General features: G+C 41.6%; 1 protein-coding gene across 2 annotated transcripts; it reads left to right on the top strand.

Moving 5' to 3' along the window:
* The first annotated feature begins 911 nt into the window (after positions 1-911).
* LOC119885223 (tumor necrosis factor ligand superfamily member 11-like) lies at positions 912-9,195 on the top strand. Of its 2 annotated transcripts, none has more exons than XM_038695372.1 (4): positions 912-1,311; positions 3,326-3,361; positions 6,561-6,684; positions 7,312-9,195. In XM_038695372.1, exons 1-4 carry the CDS (start codon positions 1,111-1,113, stop codon positions 7,743-7,745), a joined length of 795 nt encoding a protein of 264 aa, XP_038551300.1. In that variant the 5' UTR covers positions 912-1,110; the 3' UTR covers positions 7,746-9,195. The 2 variants fall into 2 exon arrangements, with proteins under 2 accessions (XP_038551300.1, XP_038551299.1); XM_038695371.1 differs by having other exon boundaries at positions 7,309-9,194.
* The last annotated feature ends 3,036 nt before the right edge of the window (positions 9,196-12,231 follow it).

The raw sequence follows: 12,231 nt of genomic DNA, 5'->3' as shown, positions 1-12,231 counted from the left end.
TTTGTTCATTGTTACTTCACTATAAGTGGATGTTTGAGCTTCGCTGATTAGCATGGTGCCTATGCAGAGTGTAACACTAGAAGGCTGTTCACATCCATCTGCTGAAAGTGGGAAGTGCATCTGTGATCACCTTAAATCTCAGTTTAACCCATTAGATTTTTTAACTAGGAAACAAATCCGGGTTCAATATGCTACTCACACTGATGTGGATACTTGAATCCAACATATTGTGTCTATGTTTTCCTTTTCATTCTCCCTCAGTTGTTTTCTTTTGTCAGCTGTTTATTGCTGTTCGGTTTCATTGCTTTCTGCAATTGGTGTTTTCCTCTGGTGTTTCCTGTTGTCCCCGCCCCTCACCCTTGTTCTCTTGCAGGTGTTGCAGGTGTTGTCCTTTCTCTGTGGTGTTTGTCCCCCCATCCCCATTTCTGCTCTCCTGTCCAGCTGGTGACAAAAAAAAAGAGATGTCATTGCAGTTATATTTGCATATTTATAGATTCTGGATTCAATGAGTGAGATGGAGCAAATATCCTTTAAAAGTTTTGTAAATAGTTTGTTGAGCTTAATAATGGGGTCTTGTAAAGGTAAAATGTCATGTCATGAAATAAAACTGTGGTTTCAAATTATACAAATTTGATAGTTTTTGGCATATTTTCTTGGGACATTTAGTGTTTTTTGTTGTGAAGTTTGACTGAAATAATTTAGTGCTCATAAGCGTCAACTGATGACTAACAGGCCATTCGACATTACTTAATAGAATAACTATTTGGTTTTCTTTACATAATTTCGACTCCTCTGCATCCCTGTTGAGCAGAACTCAAAGTGAGTGTGTCACCGGGGGTGTAGACACCCACAAGGGGTGGATCACATGCGTTTCTGTGAAAACCGTCTGGAGCCATAGAGGACTCGCTTTACCTGTCGTGAGAACAGGTCGATTCAGAGTCTTGAGTCTTATCCGTCTGTCTCTACCGGAGAATCCCTCTGATTGGCTGCAGAGGGAAGTTTTTCAGCCCACCCACCGCTGATTATAGGGACTCTTGCAGGCGCACTTTCCTTCCTTGCATTGAGTCTGGGACCTGGCCCCGGGGCTGAACGGCACACAGAGCGCGCATCATGGCAGCTACCCACAGCGAGTACAGAGGCTACCTGCGGAACACCGTCGACATCGAAGCGGGGCAGCACCGCCTCCACCCGGTGCAGAGCTCGGAGCCCACTTACCGGCCGCTCCTATTCGGGACCCTCACTATAATGGGATTGCTTCAGGTGGCTTCCAGTGTGGCGATCTTGTTACACCTGACAGGTTATCTGCAAGAGGTAGGCACAATGTGACACCGTGGTGTGGTTTGGTTTTTGATTTCCAGCGCGCAATGAGACACTTTGCAAAGTCATTCACTGCCGCCAGCATGTGTGTAGGTTTACTCAAGCTTTGGTTTTGTGTGTAAATATTTCTCTAAAAATACTGGCAACAGTTGTTTACTAGGTTACAAGCGAGTTACGATAGTCCAGCAATATTTGCGCAATTTTATAATGCCATAAAATGCCAGATATGTTTTCCAGCTCAATATAAAGTTGGCGGTGTGTGCTCTTAGAAGTAAAGTAGGTGTAATCTACAGAAGGTAAAAAGGAAAGTCGCGACGTCGAGCCAGTTCTGCAGTTTGGTGAGCCAAAGTTTCGTGCACTCTCAGCGTCTCTTTGAAGGCGCTGCGCTTTGGCGGCAGGCAGTTACACTCCTTGCCTCGCTGTAAAAACACACCGAGTGATAGATAGCATCTCAAAAAGCCCCTGATGAAAGGTACAATGGAGATTAGTTATTTCGGCACGATATTTTCCGGAGGCTGCAGCTCAATTCAAAGCATCGTGAATCCGTTTTGAAGTGGTAACATCTCAGCGTCCCAGTAGAGGCTCCGCTGCAAATCTACATGTCAGTTTTGCAAGATGTCTTGTTTGCAAAATACAGATGTTTTCACTTGAGGCTCCCAGGCTGCAATCTCTCTTGTGTATGTTTACATGCCATCAGTGGGTTATATTTGTAATTTATATGTGTCAGAAGTTGTAAACTGTTGAGCATAAGCAGGGCTGTTTTCAAGGAGTCTGGAGGCAGAAACGTCTGGCAAAGTTCAACGAAGACTGGATGTTCTAAATTATTGCTGGTGAGCGCAGTCAGAGATACTATCAAAATACATATGTCCCTACATGGTCCAATACCTTTTGCGATCTTGTAAGCTGTTTCTGTGACCGTGTAAAATAACATTTACATTCTGCTGCAGTTGTTTTTGTTACTTTATGGTGGTTTTGCAGTTGAATAATTGTCATGTTTCAACAAGCCAAGAGAACAGACCGCATCTCTGCTCCGTCAGGATGCTGCGAGTTCACCTGGGGAGCATCTGTCTCTCTCTCTCTTTCTGTTTGCCTCTGTCTTTCTCAGTGCTTGTGTGTTAAATTTCTTTGGTCTAGTCTTTGGCACAAACACACTGCAGTGTGGTAGTTGCTAGTTATGTACCGAATGTGAGCCAGAGGGAGTGAAACAAAAATCCCAGAGAGAAGAATTGAAATTGAATTTGAACAATGTTTAATGGCATAGTGTTTGTGTAGTAACACTTTTGACAAACATGTTTGTCGGGTTAATGTGATTATGTGATGAGAGGGATGCGGGTCCAGGTCTTTGGGCGTGATCGATGTGTTCCTTGAATACCAGCAGCGTGAGATGCCCTCCGGTTGGTCAGAGTTAGAGCTGTTTGGATTAACACGCAGCCTTTTTTCCGAACTCGATGACAGCTGCACATGGTAGCACTTTTAGCGTGAGTCAGTAGTTGTGTGTGGACTAGAGTTTGGCAATGGACCATCATCTGCCCTCAACACCTGTAGAACTTCCTGGACATGGGGAGGAGGGCTGGAATCTGCACAGCGCCGTGCCTGCAGAGGAATGTGCTGATCGGAGCAGGTTTAAAGCTGCTCCGATTCGAACATGAGGGCTAAGGTGTTCTTTTATTGTTGTGCGTCTTTGGTGCATCAATCTGTGTGCATGCATGAAAGTCTTGTGGCCAGAATAGACGTTTAATTGTTCTGAGACAATAGCACTGCAAATCACTTTAACTTTTGTCTACTGTGGTGGAATGTGAGACATGCGGAAAATAGTTTCTCTTGCTCTACTCACTCACACACACTCCATAAACATCCACACTGAGTTGTTGCTCCCCTTTCTGTACATTTTTCAAATAGTCCTTCCACCTGTCAGGGAAACATTCTCATAACAGATAGTCCTGATTAATGATGGCATTTTTAACATTTATTCCTCTCTAACCTTGGCTCCTGTGTTTCTCTCCCCCAGGTAGATTTGTCCACAGCCCCACGTCGATCCATAGAGGTGAGTTTGACCCCTGGTCTACCCCAGGCAAAACAGCAACACAACACACTCTCTGACTGGAGCACAGTCCACTCAGATAAATTACATTTGAACAGGTTTCCTTGTAGCAATGCTGCTGTATTAAACATTTTGTATTAGTTATTAATCAGCAGAAAGAATTGCCATTATTGCAATTTCTACTTCAACAAACTTTTACAGAGCCAACGGTGATGTCGTAGACGCCACCAGTAATCTGCAGTAGTTGGAACTTGCTTTAAAAATGTTTTGAAGCATTTCCTCATGTCACTCTCAAGGGGAAAGTACCGCACATGCTTTCAATTTGTCAATTATCTGCATTTTTGACAGTAGACATAATTTTCTCATGGGTGTGTTTTCAGCCCATACCACAGCTTCTGTACAACAAGCACCGAACCCCATAGGTGGTCACACAGGCTGGGGAGAGTACAGACCACAACAGGAAAAAAACCTTTCCACCTTTTGATACAGTGTCAAATGGCAACATCATTTAGGCAAGGCAAGGCAAGTTTATTTGTATAGCACAATTTAACAACAAGGTAATTCAAAGTGCTTTACATAAAACATAAAAGCAACAGGGAAATATGTAAAAGTTTAAAAGCAACATAAAATATAATAAAAGTTACAGTGTTACAATCAGGGTTAAAAGAGTCAAATGGAAAATAATACAAAGCTAAAAACAAAGAAAAAGAAAACAGGACAGTAAAAGTTACAGTGCAGTGTAAGTTATCAATAAAAAGAAAAATCTTAAATATTTAATTAAAAGCAATGGTAAAAAGAAAGAAAAGAAAATGTAGGATTTTCCCACACGTTAGATTAGTCGCTTACTGACACTGTGTGCACAGTAAGTAGTTTACTGCGCCAACTATTAGTGAGTCACTCATTGGCGTCAGTGGTTGAAGAGGGTTCCTTCAATGATTAGCAGTAGCATAAGGGAGTTGTGAAGTACAAATTCTTAATTGCTGAAGCCACCCATTTTTTGGCACAGGTTTTGCAGAGCAAGAGCAAAAACCATCCAGGAAGTAAAACACATAATAAAAGGGCTGCTTTCCTTCACTGGTGTTTGGTTTCCCATAATGCTTTAATTTCTCTTGAAATTATGTACCGGTATTTGTGTTTGTCTTGGGTAACCCCGGTGGAGTACTTACACAAACCACCCAGCCTGTCTTTCACTGAGGAGCTCATTGTGTCATTAGCCCTAGGCTGTTTCCCAGGGAGAAGTACTGGGAGCTTTATGAAGTGTCAGGGTGACAGGTCCACTTGGCCCACACTGTGTTGTGTTAGGGTCAGCTCTGAGACCGCCGATGCTCTCCGCTGACAGTTCAGGGGATTTGCTAGAGAGCAGGCCTCAGTGGACAGCTGTCAGTTCTGCAGTTCAGCTTTGCTGTGTACTCTTTGATGTGAGGCAGGATGTGTAGCCCCGGCCTACACCGGGCTGGGGCTGTGGTCAGTGCAAGCTCGGGAGTGGTGAGAACATAGGACAATGAATCAGACACGGCTCATGATCTGAATGTTTACAGTCTGTGGAGATCTGACCAACTGCGTAAGAAGGAGATCTGACTGATGCAGTATGAAACACAAAGAGACAATCTGCTTTGGTGGCCAAGCTTGAGTGAGAGGACTTTTGTTCTACTGTAGCATCTCAGAAACCACTCATCAACATAATGGAGACGTTGAATGATGTATGTGGTGTGTAGTTAAGGGGCTCAACCGAATCCTGTATGCAGTGTGGTATTCCAGGACCAAATCAAGTCAGCCGTAGTTTGGTATATTTCAAGGAGGACATTTCTCCTTCATGTAGCAACTTCGTCTGGTGCAGAGTGGTTGTCACCGTACCGCACTTTAATTCTAGATCACACTGTAGATCAGGAAGCTGCCAAGCTGCTGCTACTTTGTTTAAATAATCTCTCCTCTCTGGATAAAGAGGTATGACGTGGTCTCACCACAAATCAAGATAGATCCCACAATGTAGGGCCAATTGGGTGCGCGTTCACAATTACTTGGTAGCCCTGGCAAGACGTTGTTTACCCCTGTCTCATTCCAAGACGCTGCTCTATAAACATGTTTGTGCAGCAAATTGTTTTTGGAGGACAGACAGCGCTAATCTTAGTTTGAGAGCCGTGCACATTTGTCTGGACTTGGGTTGTGAATAAATACTGAACAGTAATATTAGCACAGTACAGGTGCATTATTGTTATAACCCTGTTAATGGTGTTGCTAGGACTGGCTCTGTAGATGACTTTACATGGAATGTGTTTGTGCTCAGAGGCGCTATGTGTGTTTATTTAAGTTTGTATATTTAAAATGCTAGTCCATTTAAACACTTTCTTTTTTAGGTGTTGGCTCTGGGTTAGATTGAGGTGATATTGCCAGAATACCTGAGATAACTGGATTAGGGGAAATTACTCTGAAATAATAATACAAGGCCTTTTTCCTAACTAACAGAGCAGTACAACTTTAAAAATGTAATTTCACTCATCCCTGACATCTCTTGTGTGAATATCTGATAGTAGGTAGAGACAGAAAGAAAAAAAAACACCCACACCTGATAAATTATTCTGTTTACCGGCATGGAAGCCTTGTTTGCCTTGGGCGTATATGCTCTGTCTTGCCTGTGGAGGTCAGCCCAACTGTGAATGGCGGCGTCATTGACCTTGAATTGAATAAGCACGGGGCTGAACGCTGTCTAGATACTATTTGTTCCAAATTCCGGAGAAGCGCGATCTATCTGAAAGGGTAAACTGACCAGGAGGTTTCCCTGTCACAGCCTCATGCCCCAAGTATAACCGACTGTAATAAGAAGTTTGCAGGCTAGGCAACGAGGATGATCATATACACAGACATGCAGTCCATGTATGCTCATCCACTTACTGTCTGAACACACACACACACACACACATACATACAATTCCATACAAGCAGACAGTTATTTAAAGAGACAGCAGAGAAAAGCTGTGGTAAAATATGTCAAAACTGTATTCTTACTTTAAGAAAAAGTACTTTGTGGGTGTGGGTTAATTGTTGGTCTCTCTTTACGGATGTGGGTGTAAGTTTCAAATTAGGAAACTTCTCAGGGTAGGATAAGACACACAGACACACACACACACACACACACACACACACACACACACGAATACCATTCACCGTTCATCTGTCAGTCACTGTTTGTTGTTGTTTTCTACAGGAAGTGCAGCCGGAGCCAGTGCTGGACGCACTGAGAGACACAAGGAAAAGCAAACGGTGCAAAACTAAAGAGGGTCTGCCATCAGCTCATCTACCAATCAGAGCGCAACATGAGTACTCTAAGAGTGAGTCCAGTTGAGTTAATATCCTACTATTTGCTATTGCACAAGAAACACTGTCAGTCTGGCTTTATTACAAACACAACTTTAGCTATATCTGATTTCACTTTGTAATAAAGAACCTTATTCAGTGTTAATTTAGCTATAACGTATTTGTTTGCATCACTAGGTTAAAACAGTTGTGCCTCACAAACTAGTTAGTTGGACCAAACTAAATGTTAGACCAGTAACTACAGCTGTAACTCTTGTTTAGCTTGCTGAACCAACTGACAGAGCTAACGTTAGCTTGCGAACATATGACAGGTGAAGAATAAAAGTGGGAGACTGTCTTGACTTGACATGATAAAATGCTATTTAATAATAATGTCACAACAATTGGATGTTTCCCACTTATTCTAAGCTGCATGAATACTAACTCTGAAAACATTTTTCTCCATGTTTGCACCCATATTTACAAAGGATTAATACATAAAAAGCTGTAATTACAAATTTCTATCTAGTTAATATCTTATGTAGGACTATACACAGAAACCTTTTTGTTTTGTTTGGTTATGATAAACCCCAAAAAATTATGGATTGGTCAGCTAACCCAAATTTCTGTTGTTTTATCTTGCTCTTGTTGTGATGAAGAAGGTGAGCCAAAGACCCTTACCATTGAGTGGAATGAGGAGCACGGATACCTCCACAGGATGGACTATCAGAAGGGGAAACTGCTGGTACAAGATTCAGGTCTCTACTATGTTTATGCCAAGACCTGTTTCCGCTACTACAGACCACGAGAGGACAGCAGTCCAGCTGAGGATCCACCCGTGGATCTTAGCAACACCCAGCTCATCCAGTATGTCTACCACGAGAGCATCAAACAGAACAGCAAGTCTGTGACGCTGATGAAGACGGGCAGCACCATGCGCTGGAACAGCACGAGCTATAACATGTACTGCGCCCAGCAGGGCAGAGGGATCCATCTGGAGGTGGGAGACACCTTGTTTGTCAATGTGTCCAATGCTTGGATGCTTGACCGGGATGGAGAAGGGACGTATTTTGGTGCCATAAAGTTGGGTAATTGAAATTTAAACACGTGGGGAGCGGACATGCTACTGAACATTTGATATGCCAAAGAACCACTGTTATTGATTTATAATGTTGATTTTTCAAAAAAAAGTGTGTTTTTTGTATTGTACATGTGTTCAAATGGCCTTGGAGTCCATTACAAGTAAAAATGTATGAAAAAGGTAGTCAGCTTTTTAAATACTTGTCTTGCCACTTAGACCCCACTCCCCCCAAAAACGACACACAACTCTCAACTTCATCCAAAATAGCACTGGATGTTTTTTCTTGTGACTTTTTAAAAGTATTGCGGTTTGTATTGGGATTGTATTTCAGTTCAGATTACAACATTCAGATTTAAGCATAGACATGTGTTTATGCACTAATTAAACAAACCACATGGGCGCTACTAAGGAAGTTTGTTGGCAAGAAGTGCAGTGAGGAAGGATTTATCAATGTTGATTGTTGGAAAGAATGTCCAAAAAGAACAGTGTATCTGGTAGACCGTCTGCAGAGCATGTGCTTGTATTTAGCAGATTATCACGGGATAAAAATAACAAAAGTCCCAGGTCTGTCACACACAGCAGTGAATACACAAATGTTTTCCTGAAAGGTTTTTGTAAGTGTGAACTAGGCAGGCAATGAGGCGTCCTGACAGTCAGTAACTATTCATAATAAAAGGCAGTTAGATGGTGATTTATATCACCCTCAAAATCTCTAAGGCACTATTTAAGCTTAATGCCGAGTTTCACTTTGACTTTGACATTGTTTTTTTAAGCAACAAAACCAGTTTAGAGGAGGTCGTGTGCATGCTCCAAAAACTCATTTGTTATCCGATTTTCTGTCTTAATGACATCTAATGAGTGGCCTTCTTCATTGAAGGCAATTACATGACAATGTCATTTTAAACTAAGGAGGGAATGACATCTGTTTGTTAGGTTTATGACAATCAACAAGCGATGCAGATAGCTGGACTGTCTGACCATAAATGACATGAATAGACTCTTGTCTTCTTTAACTAGAGGAACCAAATTGACTTTGGTTCATCTTTAACTTAAATTTTGTTTTTCATTTGGCTCTTCAGTGAGGTAAATGGGAATATGCACTAAATATTTATTTATTAGCTCTAGAAGTACAGAGACAGGCCATTGTTAAAGTGACCTTTCGGCTGTAAAAATCATTTATATTTTATGTCTGTATGACATTCATTATGCAGCACTTAGAGGAAATAGTAGACACGCTTTTTGTTATTAAAACACAGGGGCTTCATTTTAAATTCCATATTTATGTATCTTGATTTTGACAATTCTGTGTGCACTTGCTTAGCCAAAAGCAATATGGATATATTGTTTCTTCTACAAGATTGTAGCATACCTGTTAGATCTTCATCTGATAGATTTGTTTCCATTCAGTGTTTTTTTATTTATGTTTGTGTACGTTTTAATAAAAAAAAAAACTACTTTTGTAACAGTGTTTCATGTGTATTGACATTACCCAAGTCAGGCTGGTGCTGCTGTTTGGAGTGAAGAGGATTAAACTTCACAGGATTAGGTTGCAGCCACCTTGCACTGTAACCTGAGGAACAGGCCACCCTGACTGTAGTATTATTGTGAAATTTGATAATGTCCACAATCTTAGGAAATTTCAACACCACTATGGAGTGAAGTCACGCTGTTCCTTTACCCCACTGCAACCCCGATCAGAGCGGCCCACCAGCTCATTACAGAGATAGGTTGTATAGAAAAACCGCCCACTGCTGCTGCAGCACTGCTAACTCACAGCAGACCTCAGCACAGAGCGACCTGCAGAATAAACAAGAAACAGACTGCACAGGATGGGAATAATGACGAGAATTACATTACTATTTCACTCTTATGTGTGTAAGCCGTTTTGATCATTGTGGTGATGGGTCTCCCATGAAGCCCCACGGCGTGCGCCAGAAAGAAACTGTTTAAATGTCAGACGTGAAGCCAAACAATTCCTCTATTGTCTGTAGTTGGGCGTTCACCAGCATATGGCCAGAGAATGGTTCACACGTTCATGCTGTACGACGGGACCTCACACAGCTTTCAGCTCATTGTTCTGACGTTACTAAGAAATAAAGTCTGGGGTATGAAAAGAAATACTTGGCAGAGGTGCATAAGGAGCTGATTAGTTTTTGAGTTTTGATTTTCATTGCCATACTTTCTGAAGTGTACAGCATTACTGCAAAAGTGTAATATTTAAGTGGCCTTAATGAAATGGAAAAAATAAATTTTTATGGTAAATTGTTCACTTATGACTAAAATAACTACTTTTAAGAACTAGTTATGCAAATAATAAACAATTCTTGCACAGAGTTTTGCAACAACAAAACAATTCAGCTGTGGTGTCCATAGGGCTCCTCTGTTTCAGACTTAAATAGCCAAAGCCATAAGTGTAAACAATGGGCTTCCGTAGTGTGCCACCCTTTTGAAGTGACCTGATTTCCCAATTCTTGGCGCTGAACAGAAACCATTAAAATGTGTTGTGTCAGTAAACATTATGGAAAGTTTGGCATCCACTGGACCCCAACCCTGAACATGTACACACATACTCCCACACAACACATATACTCACATCCATATACACACTTGCTTGCTGCACTGCATAAAATAGGCCCATTTGGCAGAAGAGGAGAACTTACCAGCTTATTTTATTACTCACATATGTAAGAACACAAGGGGCTATGGCAATGAAACGCAATGGCTCACTCCATGTCAAAGTAGGTATGTATTTTAACTCTCACTACAGGGCATAAAACAGATTGCTGACATGCATTTTCACTCCTGCCTACAGGTCTTCAAATATAATAAAGTAGGTATTCGGATCCTTAAGTAAACACTGTGAAAGTTCTTTGCGCACATCACGTGAACAGTCACGTAAACTGAGCATGCACGTGCAGGTGTAAACAGGAAGCAGATTGTCTACTCCCCAGTTGCAGAAGATTTGATGATGGAAGAGCTGCTGGCAAAGACATCAAGGTCTGCATTCACTACTGGTAGTCCAGGCTGATGATGTATGTTTTCTTCATGTGATTGCCCTGACGAATCAGGGGAGGACTGATAAGACCCAATAAGGAAACCAAATGTGAGTGTCTGCACCATTGTTTTTAAAGTCCTCCGTTTTCGCACTGTCCACACCAAAACACTACCCTGGAGTTTTAAAACAAAAACAGGGTCAGCGGCGTTTTAGTGTGGACGGGAGGCGTAAATGTAGAAAAAGTGCTGCGTTTTACAATGAAAACGTAGTCATGTGGATGTAGCTTCACTCACTTGTTCCTCCCGGCTTCCTTATAGTAAAGATGGCAAAGAAGATAAAAAGCTAAATGTAAAATGACGATTCCCAACGATTATCAAAATAGCTGATTAATAGACTTATCATTTCAGCAGTAGGCCTACTTTTGAGTGTAAACATCTTAAATTGTAAAATAAGTAGTAAGTGAACTTGTAAAAAAAATGTACTGGAGTAAAAGGTCCAATATTTACCTCCAATTTGTACATTTATTTTACTTATTTATTTATTTTACTTTATTTATTTTATGATTTCGTGATGCTACATCTCAGACGTTATTTCAGTCCTCACTCTGGCTCAGCGCAGAGATGGAGCTGTTGATTCAGAAAAACAAAGTGTTGGAAAACATATCAGGGTATTTTCCCCCAAACAAGCAGCACCAGAGGCATTAATATAGAAGTGAACACCATTAGTTAACTATGGGTGCTCAGCTTTATGAGACTTTGTGGTTTGTAGGAAATGCAGCTCTGAGAAGTCATTTTTACCGAGCAGCTGGAGGGCTTAGTAACGTGCAGTCAGGTTGCTTAGTGTTTTGCACACTTACCCACGCACTCACACACTATCAGTGGGTAAATTTGTGCCCACACACATCAACAAAACACATACAAAGGCACAACCAACCTAGGCAACACATGCACACTCACAATCCTCTGCTGAGTCAGCACAGCTATTTTCACAAGCTGGGCCCTCGCCCTTTGTCTTCACCCCAATATAGCTCAGATGTCTCTGGCTTTTGATGTCTGCATTTTACCACTTGGCTAATGCTAACATTAGTATTATTAAAACAATAACAGAGTGAGATTTACAAGCTATACTGCAGACACATGGGCGTGAGATAGCAGGAGGGTTATTACTGTAACCAGGCCCTGTCATCTCCTGCATGAGCTGTCGGCAGAGAGTGTGTGTACCAGACTGTCTATGTCTGTGTGAAAACGTGTAAGTCGTCAGCCAGGTATATTAATCAGGACACACTCATTGGCAAATTAATAACTCATCTAAAGGGCATCCTAATGGGTCAGTCGGTCACCCCGACAGGTTCAAATACATCTCTCGCTCTCCCGGCTTCCATCTATCAAATACCAAATGAAGCAAACCTTTACAAAGAGAATTTCACGGTGACCCCCCTGACCTAGTACATATCCCATTTGACCTGGCTTCAGCACCATGGATAGCTCAAAAATCTGACCTTCGACA

This window comes from Micropterus salmoides, unplaced genomic scaffold (genome assembly GCF_014851395.1).
Source record: "Micropterus salmoides isolate LMB-PRFRI ecotype aquatic unplaced genomic scaffold, ASM1485139v1 Ms_hic_scaffold_3962, whole genome shotgun sequence".
Lineage (NCBI taxonomy): Eukaryota > Metazoa > Chordata > Actinopteri > Centrarchiformes > Centrarchidae > Micropterus > Micropterus salmoides.
The sequence above is the reverse complement of the archived record's forward strand: the minus strand, read 5'-3'. Positions and strand labels throughout refer to the sequence as shown.